At 42.4% G+C, this 14,976-nt stretch overlaps 1 protein-coding gene across 1 annotated transcript in view; it reads left to right on the top strand.

Moving 5' to 3' along the window:
- The window catches only part of LOC113959226 (F-BAR domain only protein 2-like), a 164,650-nt gene that overhangs the window by 42,507 nt on the left and 107,167 nt on the right, over positions 1 to 14,976 (top strand). Inside the window, exons 7-8 of the mRNA XM_027668095.1 lie at positions 4,378 to 4,476; positions 6,968 to 7,064. Coding sequence (XP_027523896.1) covers positions 4,378 to 4,476; positions 6,968 to 7,064 — 196 coding nt within the window. The remainder of the gene's footprint in view (positions 1 to 4,377; positions 4,477 to 6,967; positions 7,065 to 14,976) is intronic.

Genomic DNA, 14,976 nt, shown 5'->3' with positions numbered 1-14,976 from the left:
TTTTTGGAGTCTTTGATGGTATGGGTGTTGCAGCTGGCTATTATGCCAGTCCAGTATGGTCCATTAGCAGAGATGAGCCCTCAGGCTGGGTGTGAAGGTGCTAATTCCTCCCCAGAGGGGAGTTATCACAGCTGAGTCATTAGGTGTGCCCTGGGCAGCTGCTGCAAATGATCCATTATTAACAGTCCATCAGAAATTACATAGAGGGTGTAGAATACAGTTTTGGTTATACCCACATAGTAATAAACTGGTCCTGGCCCCTGTAACTAGGACACTCTTACCCACAGGCTTTCCACCTGCTCGTGACTGTTCGTCAGAGCAACTCATCACACTCAATCCACCTCTTGATGTAGAGGGCAACCTCTCCACCTCTCCTTCCTCCCCCGTCTCTTCTGGACAGCCTGTAGCCATCCATCATCACACTCCAGTCATGGGATTTCTCCCAACAAGTTTCAGTAATGGCAACAAGGTCATATCTTTCTAACAGCACGTGGCTTCCAACTCCTCCTGTTTGTTGCTCATGCCGTGTGCATTGGTGCAAAGGCACCTCAGCTGGGCTGTCAGCTGTGTCGCCTTCCTAGAGGAACATACCTTAATTCCTTTGAGATATTTCCCCAGTGTTTCCCTGTTGGCTTCTGTTACCTCAGGAGTCCCTGACTTGTCTCCATAAGAATTCAAGTGTGCTCCAGTGTGGCCAGCACATCTCAGAGTCAGCGGCAGAGGACCCTCACTAGCAACCTGTCCCAATCAATCACACCCTAGATTATCTTAATTTACAGTACATTTCACTTAAAGTATACTAATTCTGAACACAAAATAAATGAGCAGTGTGAGCATTCTCAGCTGTTTCAGTGCAAAACCAGTTGACTTAACTTAAATCTGTCTTAGACCATTCAGATAAAATTTTTTTGAGGATGCAAACGCCTTGAATTTTTGGGGCTATATTCTAGGTAATCACATAGCAATGTCCTCATTGAACTGTCCTCTTTTCTTAAACTCCACCAAAACTGTTATATAAATTTTACATATTTTTCCTTTTTTCCAACCTATTATATTACCTGCTATTATCAAAGTGACATAACTTGTGATATATTATTTTGAGAGGTTGAAATTAAAAACATGATCTTCCTAATATTAAATTGCAAGTTATGTGGTTTTTTCTGCAATAATCATGGAAGGATTTTTATGATTAAAGACATAGGAAAATAATTCACTTTCTTGTTCAGATATTGGATTTGACAGAAATTCTTCATGTTGAAAGATTTTCTGAATAAAACTACAGTTGTATTGTACAATTGCTATGCACTTGTTAAGAAAACATCTCATTTGTCAGTTATTTCACCTTTTTAGAAACTTTTTTATGATCACATAGCACAGTCAGTTATTGGAATGAATCAAATAGCTGAAAGTGCTAAGTTATTCTTTAAAAGTCCTATCTTAACTAGAACTGAGTGCAGTTGACTGGATAACTTTGCTGTTGAGCAGTTTTTATATAAATAAAGTTCAAGAATGAGTAATAATTCTTCACATTTTAAAACTTAAAGGAAAATGTACATGTTTATAAAAAGGAATAATGCTTACTTACACAGTGTATGCTGAGTTTAATAGATAAAGATCCTGTTGATGTTTTTTCATTTTTATTGTAGCTTAAAATGCTAAGAATTGACTTGGATTTATTGGGTCAGTAACATTACAGATTCATTTCAGTACATCTATTCAAAATGGACTGATCTTTCAAAAGTGAAAGTAAACAATTTGGTTAATGATTATAGCTGGTTGTATTATAGTACCTAGATAGCTTTAGTCTTTGATCAGACCCCTTTGTGTTATGTATTGTGCAAGACCAAGATGCCTTCTACTTCAAAGACTTAAAATCTTAAGTATAAAACAATAAACGGTAAATAAGGAAACACTTGAGAAGAGGGGGTTGCCATCCACTGACATAAGAGACCAAAAAATTTAAATCTCTGAATGGTTGGCTGTTTTGATATACATTATAGAGAAGAGTTTAAAGGAGAATATTTTGCAGAGTTTTATGTGGAGCTCAAAACAAACACGAAGGAAGTGGCATTGACAAAATCTCAGAATTTGACTTTGAGTTTAGGTAAAAATTAGTTGTTGTGGTTTAACTCCAGCCAACAACTAAGTACCATGCAGTCGCTCATTCACTCCTCCCGCCCCAGTGGGATGTGGAGGAGAAACGGAAAAAGGTAAAACCTGGGTTGACGTAAGAACAGTTTAATAATTGAAAAAAGTAAAATATTCCATACCATAATCATAGAATAGATTGGGTTGCAAAAGACCTCCAAGATCATCAAGTCCAACCTCTGATCCAACTCCAGTTACTATATCATGGCACTAAGGGCCACGTCCAATCTCTTTTAAAAACCTCCAGGGATGGTGAATCCACCACCTCTCTGGGTAGGCCGTTCCAATGCCTGATAACCCTCTCTGTAAAGAATTTCTTCCTAACATCTAACCTAAACCTCCCCTGGCAGAGTTTGAGCCCATGTCCCCTTGTCCTATTGTTGGTTGCCTGGGAGAAGAGACCAACCCCCACCTGACTATAACCTCCCTTCAGGTAGTTGAAGAGAGTGATGAGGTCGCCTCTAAGCCTTCTCTTCTCCAGACTAAACAACCCCAGCTCCCTCAGCCTCTCCTCATAGGACTTGTGCTCAAGTCCCTTCACCAGTCTCGTTGCTCTTCTCTGGACCCACTCCAGCACCTCAATATCCTTCCTGAACTGAGGGACCCAGAGCTGAACACAATACTCAAGGTGTGGTCTCACCAATGCAGAGTACAGGGGAAGGATCACTTCCCTGCTCCTGCTGGCCACACTGTTCTTGATGCAGGCCAGGATGCCATTGGCCTTCTTGACCACCTGGGCACACTGCTGGCTCATGTTCAGCCTCCTGTCAATCAGCACTCCCAGGTCCCTTTCCGCCTGGCTACTCTCCAGCCACTCTGTGCCCAACCTGTAGCACTGCATGGGGTTGTTGTGGCCAAAGTGCAGGACCCAGCACTTGGCCTTGTTGAACTTCATTCCATTGGAGTCAGCCCATCTCTCCAGTCTATCCAGATCCCTCTGCAGAGCCCTCCTGCCTTCCAGCAGGTCGACACTCCCTCCCAATTTGGTGTCATCAGCAAATTTGCTGATGATGGACTCAATCCCCTCATCTAAATCATCGATAAAGATGTTAAAAAGAACTGGGCCCAAATTATTATTATTGTTATATCCCTTTGGCCAGTTCGGGTCAGCTGTCCCAGCTGTGCTCCCTGATGGCTTCTTGTGCAGCTGCACTGCTCAGCAACAAACAAAACATCAGTGTGTTATCAGCATTATTCTCATACTGAATCCAAAACACAGCACTGTACCAGTTACTGAGAAGAAAATGAACTCTATCCCAGACAAAATCAGGACGGTAGTGAAAATCGGCTGGAAGATCACATTGTGTACAGATGTTGACACCCTGATAGTGATTGAGAGCAGATATTATAGAGATGGACCATAGATAGCTTTGAAAGTAAAATAATATAGTTTATGTAATCAAGCAGTCAGTAAAATAAGTAACATCACAGAATAGGCTACAGAGGATGACCACTTGAGGAAAAAATGTTGGAACAAAGATTAAGTGGTGCTTCAAAGTTTGGACAGTTACAGAAGTAGGAAGAGAACTAGGACAGAGCAGGAGTAAACATGGATTTCAAGATGATTATGTTTGACTGTTGGGAAAGATGACATTTTTAGGTCTGATCTTTAGCTAGGAAGGGGTTATTAGAGACATCAGAAATGGTTTTAAAATGGGTGTCAGGTGTAAGCCTGAGTAAGACTGAACAGGAGGGCAAATTCCAGACAAACTGCAAAGTTTTTATACGAGTTTAAAGATCAAACAAATTAATTGCATTTAAAGAAACAAAGGATATAGATTTAACTGAAGAAACATAAAGCATGTGTATATTGTGAGCAGGAAAAGAGGGCGATAAGGAGGAGTTGCAAAACAGATCCAGAAATTTCTGGGGTTAGATGAGAAACTGAAACTCTTCAGTTACGTAAAAAAAGTTGTGTTGGTTTTATTTTCTTAAACATCCTTCAATCCTATTTTATTTTGATAGAAATAGGTCAGACTTTAAAAAAATCTAAATAGGTGCAAGTTTAAAGAGTAAATAAAAAATTGGATAATGCTTCTAAAAGGTTATTATAAAGTACATTATTTCTTCATAACTGTGAATTATACACCTTCCTTTCTTAAGCACTGTAATTACCACAATCAAAATCTGAAAAAAAATGTTTTTCTGTTTAGTATATTTCTTAAAATTTAAGGTTTAGCATTTCAAGAATTCTTTTCATTATGAATAATTGTTTGTATTGGTTTACAGAAATTTCAAGACATTGAAGAAACACACCTTCTTCATATGAAAGAGATTATAGAATCATTGTCAAATACCATAAAAGAAATTCATTTGCAAATAGGAGAGGTAATTTTTATATTATCATTTGTTTGGACCATGCTACATGTTTTTCTTAATTATTAAATGAAACATTTCTTACTGTGTTTGTGGTAATCACAAGATCACATCTTTCAAACGATGGTAGATTTTAAAACTAGTATGAGTATAAGGAGATAAACAAAAATGATCTACAGAATTCAAAAGAGTTTCAAGCAGATATGGTTCTTTTTATCACAGATATCAAACATTATGCAAGTATTGAACTTGTTTATGAGATGTTTGAAGGAGATTTAAACATCTATTAAATTGCTGCTTTGGTCTTTTGTGATGTTTCTATATGCGTTTTCTCTTTTGTTATTCAAGCTTCTCTGTAATTTTTTATCCTCTAATTTTGTTCATTGTATTGCAATTCTTTTTATATCTAAATTCAACATAACTTGAATCTTTTATTGCTTCCTGATGTATTTATAAGTTCAATATCACAAATTTTGCAGAATAAGGCTGAATAATCATTACATTTTGTGTTAACGAAATAACTATATTTTGACAATTTGGAATTCTTTTCCCTAGATATTAATTAGTACCTATTTCACACATTTCAGGATACTTGTGTTTTTCTTTGACTAAAACTTGAAATTATATCAGACTGAAATCTTCCAAATTTTTTATATACTTTGGTTTTAATGAGCAAAAGACCTTCAGTAACAGTATCGAAAAAAGCTTTTATACTGTCTTTTCTCTAGATGCAAGTTGGTTTATGTCATGGTTTGAGATAGCCCCAAAATCTAATTCCCTAGCTCCATCCCCCTCCCACATCTCAACCCAATGTGAGATGGATTTTTCCAGACAAAACACAACCAGACTCAGAATGGGGGAAAGGGAATATATTACAATGACTGTACAAATAAATACTATAACACATTATACACACGATCACAACTATCTCTACCATGACATATAGTATTTACAATGGATCAGATCTCTTCTCCCCTCCAAATAAAAGTCCAGGAGGGAAAGAAGGACAGATCCCTTCCAGTCTCTCAGGGCAGCAGCTTCTTCAGAGTAGCAGAAGCAGTCTATCTCTCTCTCTCATGCATGCAGCTGTTGCTGGATCTCTGCCAGCACTCACGAGGGAGGTATCCAAGCTCCCTCGGCCCCGTCGCCAACCAACCGAGGGGTCTTCCGTGGACTTCGTTACCCCAGACAAGGTCGTTCCACCATGTCATATCACGAGATGCAGGGGGTCTTCGTGACGGTCTGGTATCTCCAGGAGATTCAAGCTCCTTGCAGGGCCTCTGCGCCCTGCCTCAGGCTGCCACCTTGGCAACAGTGCGAGGGGGGAACCAAGGTCACCCCCTCTGCATTCTTCTCTGTCCCGGTCCAGCTTCCCAGGACGCTCTGAGCTTCTCAACTCTTCTCTCTCTCTCTCTCTTGTGCTGCATGTCTCTGTTGCTCCGTCTTATCTCTTCTGGTTCTCTGCCACCGCTTCTCCGGTCAGTGCCGGCTGCTGCTCTTCTCCGGCCGCTGCCCAGTTTGGAGAAAACATCTCCCAGCTCACAGCTACAGACACATAGTCCAGCTTAACACTGTTCCAAGTCTCTGTAGCCCCAACTGGGGCTGGGGGGCCCCAGAGGCCCCGAGGGACTCCCGGCCCCTTTCCTCATGGCTCCTACAACATGGCTACTTCTTCTACTACCCAAACTACAACTCATCTCTTCCGGTGCTTGTGATATGTTTACATTTCTGCAGGAGCACCCATTGGACAGAATTTCAAAACTTCCAGGGGTTTCCACCCCTCGGGGGTTACCACTTTCTTAGCCTCTGGGGGAAAACAAGGTCCAAACCACTACAGTTTAATTAATAATCCTTATAAGTAGTCCTTAATTTATGTTCTGAAATGTAGTTTTATTTGTATATTCTTAATTTCAGTCACTGTTTTCCTCGGTTTTGAGGTTTTCTGCTAATGAATGGTGGTCAGAAAGGTCGTGCTATTTATTTCTAAAGCATATACATACTGCCTTGTTGGAAAACCTTATTAACAACATGTGGTTGTTCATTTGTCAGACTAAAATACATTACAACAGTAATATTTTTACTCAAGTGGGTGGGAATTGTGAGAACACGGGGGTAATAGTTTACACTCTTAAGTGGCGCTGGTTTAAGAGAGTGCTTGTCTTCCTGACATTGTGGTGGGACGTTGCTGACAAATTCAGAAAATTCTGGACTAAAAAATTGGTTTAGATAGAAGAAATGGAAGTAAATCTTAGACCCATCATCAAACTGTATTCTTTCATTCCTCATTTGTATCTGTATCTTACACACATTTGCATCTTACACACTAAAGCAAAGAAGTTAATACCTGTAGATTTTTGGAAGCTCTGTAATATATTTTAGAGGCAAGTATTTTGAACTCTAACTCTAGAGAAAACCACTTTTTAAAGTTAATTACATTCTTTCAATTACTGGTTTTAAAATTCCTTTTGTGTGGTGTGTTGTCTTTCTTTTTTTTTCTTTGCAGGTGCATGAAGAGTTTATTGATAACATGACAAATACTACGGTTAAGAGTTTAATACAGAAATTTGCTGAGTCAAAAGGAACTGGCAAGGAAAGACCTGGTAAGAGAGAAAAAATCATGGCTAGGCTTCGCGACCAAAGATTTGGGAAGGCTCTATCCACATTTGTTACAGGCATGCTGGTGGTTTATGAGGCCAAGACGTGACAGACATATCTGATTGCAGAAGGCACAACAGAAAGACTCCTTAGATGGTGTATTTTGCAAGACACGGTTCTTTCTGCGTTGCCTTTTCTCCTCGAGAGTGATCCTGCGTGTGTTCTCAAAGGAGACAGTTGCGTTATAGATGGTGTGTCTCCAGGCCTCCCGATTGGAGGTCAGAGTAGACCAGTTATGGTGATCAATATGGCCAAGGCTGAGATGTTGTTTCAGGGAGTCCTTGTATCTTTTCTTCGGGGTTCCTCTCATGCGGCAGCCAGTGGCGAGTTCGCCATAAAGCATGATCTTAGGGAGGCGGTGGTCCTTCATCCTGGAGACGTTCCCTGCCCATCGCAACTGTGTTCTCATCAACATGGCCTCTATACTTGTGACTGCTGCTTGCTCTAGAACAGATGTATTGGTCACATAATCTGACCAGTGGATGTTTAGGATTGTGCGGAGACAGCGTTGATGGAAGCGTTCTAGGAGACGCAGGTGGTGGTGGTAGATGACCCATGATTCGGAACCATACAAGAGAGTAGACAGCACAATGGCTCTGTAAACACTGATCTTGGTACTTTTCTTCAAGTGTTTATTACACCATACTCTTTTGTGGAGTTTTCCAAAAGCACTATATGCCTTTACTAACCTGTTGTCTATCTCTCTGTCAATCTTACCATCTGAGGAGATGAGGCTACCTAGGTAATTAAACTACTGGACTGATTTGAGCTCTGATTGGCCAATGGTGATGTGGGGATGATGGGGGACTTCCTGAGGTGCAGGTTGATGGAGGACCTCTGTCTTCTTTAAGCTGACTTCAAGCCCAAAGAGCTCAGCAGCATCTGCAAAGCAGGATGTTAAACGCTGCTGAACTGCTTCTGTGTGGGCGACAAGGGCGGCGTCATCAGCATAAAGCAGCTCCCGGACAAGATGGTTTAAGGTCTTGGTGTGGGCCTTCAGTCACCTTAGATTGAATAGACTTCCATCAGTACGATATCGAATGTAGATACCGTCCTGATCATCGAGGTCTGCCGTGGCCCTTTGGAGTATCATGCTGAAGAAGACTGTGAATAGGGTAGGAGCGAGAATGCAGCCTTGTTTCACACCATTCTTAATTTTAAAGGGCTCAGAAAGTGCATTGCCTTATCTGACTTGGCTGTGCTGATCCTCATGGAGTAAAATGATCATTTTAAGGAACTTGGGGGGACAACCTAAACGTTCCAAAATCTGCCACAGACCTTTTCTGCTCACAGTATCAAAAGCCTTGGTGAGGTCGACAAAGGTTACATGAAGACCTTTGTTCTGTTCCCTACACTTCTCTTGCAGTTGTCTGAGAACAAACACCAGGTCTGTGGTACTCCTGTTGGCTCTGAAACCACACTGACTTTCAGGTAGGATTCCTTCTGCTATAGTGGGTATTAGTCTGTTCAAGAGTATTCTTGCCAGGATTTTGCCAGCAATGGAGAGCAGAATAATACCATGGTAGTTTGAACAGTCTGATTTAATTCCTTTCTTCTTATACAAAGTGATGATGACTGCATCACGAAGGTCTGATGGTAGTTCGCCGAGCTCCCAACAGGGCACCACAAACTCGTGAAATTTAGGATGGAGTGCAAGGCCCCCATGTTTCCAGACTTCGGGTGGAATTCCATCAACCCCAGCTGCCTTGCCGATTTTCACCTGCTGTATGGCCTTGAGGGTTTCTCCTAAAGTGGGGGCAGTATCCAATTCATACTTCACTGGTTGTTGTGTGATGGACTGAATTGCTGAGTCTTGGACTACACAACTAGTACTGAAAAGAGTCTGAAAGTGTTCAGACCATCGATTCAGAATGGAGGTTTTATCTGTTAGAAGTGTTTGACCATCAGCGCTGAGTAGAGGGCTTTGGACCTGGTATGTAGGCCCGTATGCTGTTTTCTAGGCCTCATAGAAACCTTTGTGATCACCTGTATCTGCGCATAATTGAGTTTTTTCAGCTAAACCGATCCACCACTTGTTCTGGATGTCACGGAGTTTCTGTTGGAGCTTCCTGCATGCGAGAGAAAAGGCTGTTTTTCTTGCATGACAGGATGGCAGTGCAAGGTGTGCTTGGTGGGCGGTTCTCTTCTTCCTCAACAAATCCTGGATTTCTTGATTGTTTTCGTCAAACTGGTCCTTGTTCTTCTTGAGGGAGAACCCTAAGGATTCTTTGGAGGATTGCAGGATGCTGTTTTTAATATGGTGCCAAATTGTTTCAGGAGAGGAATCTGCAGAAACTGTGGAATGGTTTAAAAGCCTAGTTTGAAGGTTTGCCTGGAATCTGTCTCTTACTGTGGCTGATTGGAGATTAACTTGGAGTCTCCTCCTTGGGATATTGCCCCTTTTAGGTTTGAATTTGAGATTGAAGTTGAGTTTACAGCGCACAAGCCGATGGTCTGTTTGGCATTCTGCACTGGGCATCACGCGGGTATGGTGGACATTGCGAACATCTCTCCACCGCACCAGGACATAATTGATGAGGTGCCAATGCTTAGATCTGGGGTGCATCCACGATGACTTCAGACTATCTTTCTGCTGAAAGATAGTATTAGTGATGGTGAACTGTTGCTCCGCACAGAATTCGAGCAGAAGTCGACCATTATCGTTGCAGCTTCCAACACCATGCTTGCCTAATATTCCTTTCCACGCTTCAAAATTCTTTCCTACTCTGGCGTTGAAATCACCAAGGATAATGATCTTATCATCTGCAGGGACCTTTTGGGTAAGGCGGCGCAGGTCAGTGTAGAATTTATCTTTTTCAGCAGGGTCAGCTTGGAGAGTTGGGGCATATATACTAAAGATGACAATGCGTTGTTTGTTGTGGAGTGGAAGGTGCAGGGAGATAATGCGGTCAGAGTGACCTGTCGGCAGATTTTCAAGTTTTGGAATAATAGAGTTTTTGATCATGAAGCCAACTCCTGAGAGATGTTTTTCTCTTCTGGGTTTACCTGACCAGAAGAGTGTGTAACTGGCACCATGTTCTCTGAGGTTGCCTTCCTCATGAAGGCGAACTTCACTGAGAGCAGCAATGTCGATGTTGAGATGAGCCAGTTCATGGGCAATTAGGGCAGACCGACGCTCAGGACGTCTGCTATCTGCAGAATCGAGCATGGTTCTGATGTTCCAACATGCTAGAGTTAATTTAGGTACACCTTTGGAGGCAGGTGTATGCCTTTGTCTTTTGATCTTTGTGTGACCGCATTGGAAGAAGATACCCGTTGACCTGAGGTTAACCAACCGGGTGAAGGTGGAGATGAGCTTTGTTTAGGTCACCTTTTCTAGGCTCCTCTCCGAGTGGAGCCAGTAGTGCTGTCCTTGAAAAGGCTACTTGGTCATTCAGGGTGCTGCCCCAAGAGACTGTCATCTCCGGTCAGTCTCAAATGACCAATATCCTGAACTGCCTGCATGCGGGGTTGGGTCTGCGGCTTCCAGTGCACCTTTCACCTTCCGTTTCGACCCTCGCCTGTCGCTACAGCGCTTTTTGCATGTGGGTAAAGCCTTCAAGCCTGCACAATGTATTTTTTAGGTGAGATGCAGTATGCACGGAACTGAACCCACCCTTTAATCCTAAGGTTCATCTGCCAGGGCCGAGCGAGTTTGGACGGTGGCAGCGAGGTCCTCAGGACGTAGGTTTAATTAGAGTAACCTTCTCTTAGATGGATGGCCTTACAGGGCTAATTGAGCTCCATCTGCCCAGGTTTGGGATTAGAGTTGACCTTCTCCTAGGATGATTGCCAGAAGGCTAACGAGATCATCCTGCCCAAGAATGTATTGTATCTGGCCCTACGGTTTTGACCTGTCTGGCATGGGTGACCCTACCGAAGGCATGTACCATCGCCAGCATAGCTCACAACCGCACAGGATTACACAGGCTATGCTCCTATTATTAAAAAGATTAGGGCAAGTCTTACACTTCCTACTTTTCTGCCACCTGTCTATATTCAATCCCAGGGAAACATCCAGGGAAACACCCAGGGAAACACCCTTTGTCCTGACCACCCTTTCAGGATGTAACAAATATATCCAGAACATATCGAACCTGGGCAGTAGCCACAGGTGAGCCAAAAACAAACAAATGAACAAAACTGTTCTGGCCACTGTACCCACCCAGGGCTCGAGTACCTCTCCAGGTCCGAGCCCGGCCGAGATCCTCAACCCCCAGAGGAAACCATTATCCACCCTGACCTTATCCTCCCCCCACCGTGTTACCACATATCTTCCCACGCACTGCTTACCTGCCCAGCCTCCAGTCCGAGGACACCCACAGCCCACCCGGTACCCTTTCCCTCCCCCGCCCCCCCCCCCCCCCCCAAACTAGACCGGCAAACCTCTGTGTGCTCCGAGGCTTCCACTCTCCTCTCTCTCCTTTCTCACGAGGGCACAAAGCCACACCGTCGAAGCTCCCTCTCCCCATTCCCCGCTGGGGGTGAGGGGCCTGGGGGCAGGGCGGCCCCCCGCGGGCCCGGGGGCCCGACGGGGGGGCGGAGCCGCGCGGGCTTCCGGAGGGGGGGCCCGACCCCCACGGAGAGAGAGAAAAAATAAGTGTGTAGGAAATGTTAATATAAAAAATGTAGATTTCCACTCCTAATAAAAGGTCAAAACCTATTTGTTAATGTTTTACAGTGGTAATGTACTTACAATTTCAAATTCTTAAAATTAGCTTTGATATTAAATGATTAATGCAATTTTAACAACACAATTTCATAGAATCCTTAAAATGGCTTGAGTTAGAAAGGACCTTAAAGATCATTTAGTTCCCCCTCTCTTGACCTGCTGGCCACACTGCTTTCAGTGCAGCAGCCCAGGACACAGTTGGTTTCTGGGCTGCGAGTGCACATTGCTGGGTCATGTCAAGCTTTTCCTCAAGCAACACCCCCAAGTCCTTCTCCCCAGGACTGCTCTCAATCCATTCTCCATCCAACCTGTACTTGTTCTTGGGATTGCACCCACCCAGGTGCAGGACCTTGCACTTGTCCTCGTCAAAATTCATGTAGATTGTTTCCCTTAATGCCCATAATTTTCAAATGTTTCTCGTATATTTTACAGTTTTTCAATAAAGAGTAAGAAAGAAAAAGTATGAATTTCAGGGGTTCGAGTTCAGTTGATCTGAAGTCAGGGTAAAGACGAAAATTCAGTGTTCGGACTTCTTTGATTAGCTATTGCCGAGATGTCATGGCTAAGGATCTCCATGTTGCATCTAGGATCCTGACTCCCTGGGTTACAAAGACCCTTGTTAATGTATCCTAGAGTACTGTGCACTTCAGGTCATCCGCATAATTAGTGTGGGTTTTTTGCTAGACAACATGGTAATTATAAGAAAAATCACACTTTCTAATTTAGTGGTAGAAGTTATACACACTGTGTACTTATTTGCTGCTTTACAGAGTTCTTCAAATCCTAATTGTATTTCATGGGGTCAAATAAAAATTTTTGCTATAGTAAATTTAATTTCTTCAAATGTGCAACTATTTTAACAGCAAAATATTTTAAGGAAAGATTATATTTTTAGTGTGGAAATGTATGTACCTTGAATTTTCTTTTACGAAGTGAAATTATTGTATTGATATCAACTTTGTAAACCAGTTGGTGCAGAGGAAAGCATAGACAAATTCAGCAACAAATTCTGAAGTGTCAAAAATAGGAGACTAGAAACAGACTGCTAGTGATCTTAATGATTGTTACTGCTTCTGTTATATCGATTATTTAAAATCATATAGCTTTGACAATTACAAAGATTTGGAAGGCAAAGTGAGGTATCAGTCTTCTAAGAATGAAATGAAAATATCCAGTGTGAGAGGGAAAAATACTTTTCTGCTATTGAGAACTGTTCTGAATAGAAATGTCTTTAATTCATGCGCAAATATTAGAAGTTTATCTGTGGTGTGAATTTACTAATGAGAGCAGAGAAGGAAATGGCTTTTCGGATAAATCTAGGTATTCAGCATATAAAAATGATACGGACTTAGCATACAGGACAAATGTACAAAGAATGTCTTACGGTTGTCACTGTTTCTTAAGATTCCAGTCTATTTGAAGGAAATACTTTAAAAATCCCCAGGACTATATAGGCCTTGTCCCTTATGTGTTATTTGTGGGCTAGTATACTGAATTAGCTGGTGGGCTGCATTCTGAAATACTGAATTCTGAGATCAAAAAAAACTAAAAGGATAATGTATAACAAAGTATTTTACATTATTTCAGTATATTCTAGCTATAGTTATAGTACTTTATAGCAATTTACTTACTTTTATTTATATCTGTAAAAATAAGAATGAATATGAATGGAAGTAATGAGGAAGGCTGGTTTATTTCATAGATTATAAATAATTTACAATAAAGGTTTCTATATATAGGCAATTACTTAAACTCTCATTTGCATATCTGCAATTTGTCTTTGTACTGTCCTTTATACCAGATTATATGGGTCCCTCTGGTGGCTAATTTCTGTCCTGAAGTCTTAATATACAGAGGTTTTTCATGCTTAACAGACAGTGATTTTCTAGTATAAATAACATTTCTTTCAAACAATAATTCTTTGCGTATTTAACTTGATTTCATAGAATCACAGAATTGTTAAGATTAGAAAAGACCTCTAAGATCATAAAGTCTAACTGGCAACCCAGCACCATCACCATGTTCACCACTAAACCGTGTCCTCAAATGCCATATCCACATGTTTTTGGGACACTTCCAGGGATGGTGACTCTATCACTTCCCTGACCAGTCTGTTTCAATGCCTGACAACTCTTTCCATGAAGAAATTTTAGCTAATATCGAATCTAAACCTCCCTTGGTGAAACTTGAGGCCGTTTCCTCTCATCCTGTCACTTGTTACCTAGGGGAGGAGGCTGATGCCCACCTGGCTACAATCCCCTTTCAGGTAGTTGTAGAGGGGGATAAGGTTACCCCTCAACCTCCTTTTCTCCAGGCTAAACAGCCCCCCAAGCTCCCTCAGCTGCTCCTCATCAGACTTGCGCTCCAGACCCTTCACCAGCTCTGTTACCTTCTCTGGACATGCTTCAGCACCTCAATGTCTTTATTGTAGTGAGGAGCCCAAAACTGAACCCAGGATTCGAGGTGCGGCCTTAACAGTGCCCAACACAGGGGGACAATCATTTCCTTGGTCCTGCTGACCATGCTATTGGCAGGATGCCATTGTCCTTCTTGGCCACCTGGGCACACTGCTGTCTCATGTTCAACTGGTGTCAAACAGCACCCTCAGGTCTTTTTCTGCTAAGCAGCTTTCCAGCTGGGTTGTTGTGACCCAAGTGCAGGACCCATCAATGAAGATATTCAACAGGGCTGGCCCCAATACTGAGCCATGGGGAACACCACTCGTGATCGGCCACCAGCTGGATGTAGCACAGTTTACCACCACTCTCTGTGAATAGCGATCCAGTGAGTTTTTAAGCCAGTTGAGAGTACACCCATCCACAACACGAGCAGACAATTTCTCCAGGAGACTGCTATGGGAAATGGTGTCAAAGGCTTTATTGAAGTCCAGGTAGACAACATCCACAGCCTTTCCCTCATCCACTAGGTGGGTCACCTTGTCATAGAAAGAGATCGGGTTGGTCAAGCAGGACCTGCCTTTTATAAACCCATGCTTGCTGGGCCTCATTCCACGGTTGTTCTGCACATACTGTGTGATGGCACTCCAGATGATCAGCTCCATGATCTTCCCCAGCACTGAGGTCAGGGTGACAGGCCTGTACTTCCTTGGATCCTCCTTCCAAACCTTCTAATAGATGAACATCACATTTGCCAATTTCCAGTCACCTGGGACCTCCCTGGTTGAC

Source organism: Corapipo altera, unplaced genomic scaffold, assembly GCF_003945725.1.
Source record: "Corapipo altera isolate COAL_440 unplaced genomic scaffold, ASM394572v1 61029, whole genome shotgun sequence".
Classification (NCBI taxonomy): domain Eukaryota; kingdom Metazoa; phylum Chordata; class Aves; order Passeriformes; family Pipridae; genus Corapipo; species Corapipo altera.
Note: the sequence above shows the minus strand (reverse complement) of the source record. Positions and strands in the feature narration are given on the sequence as shown.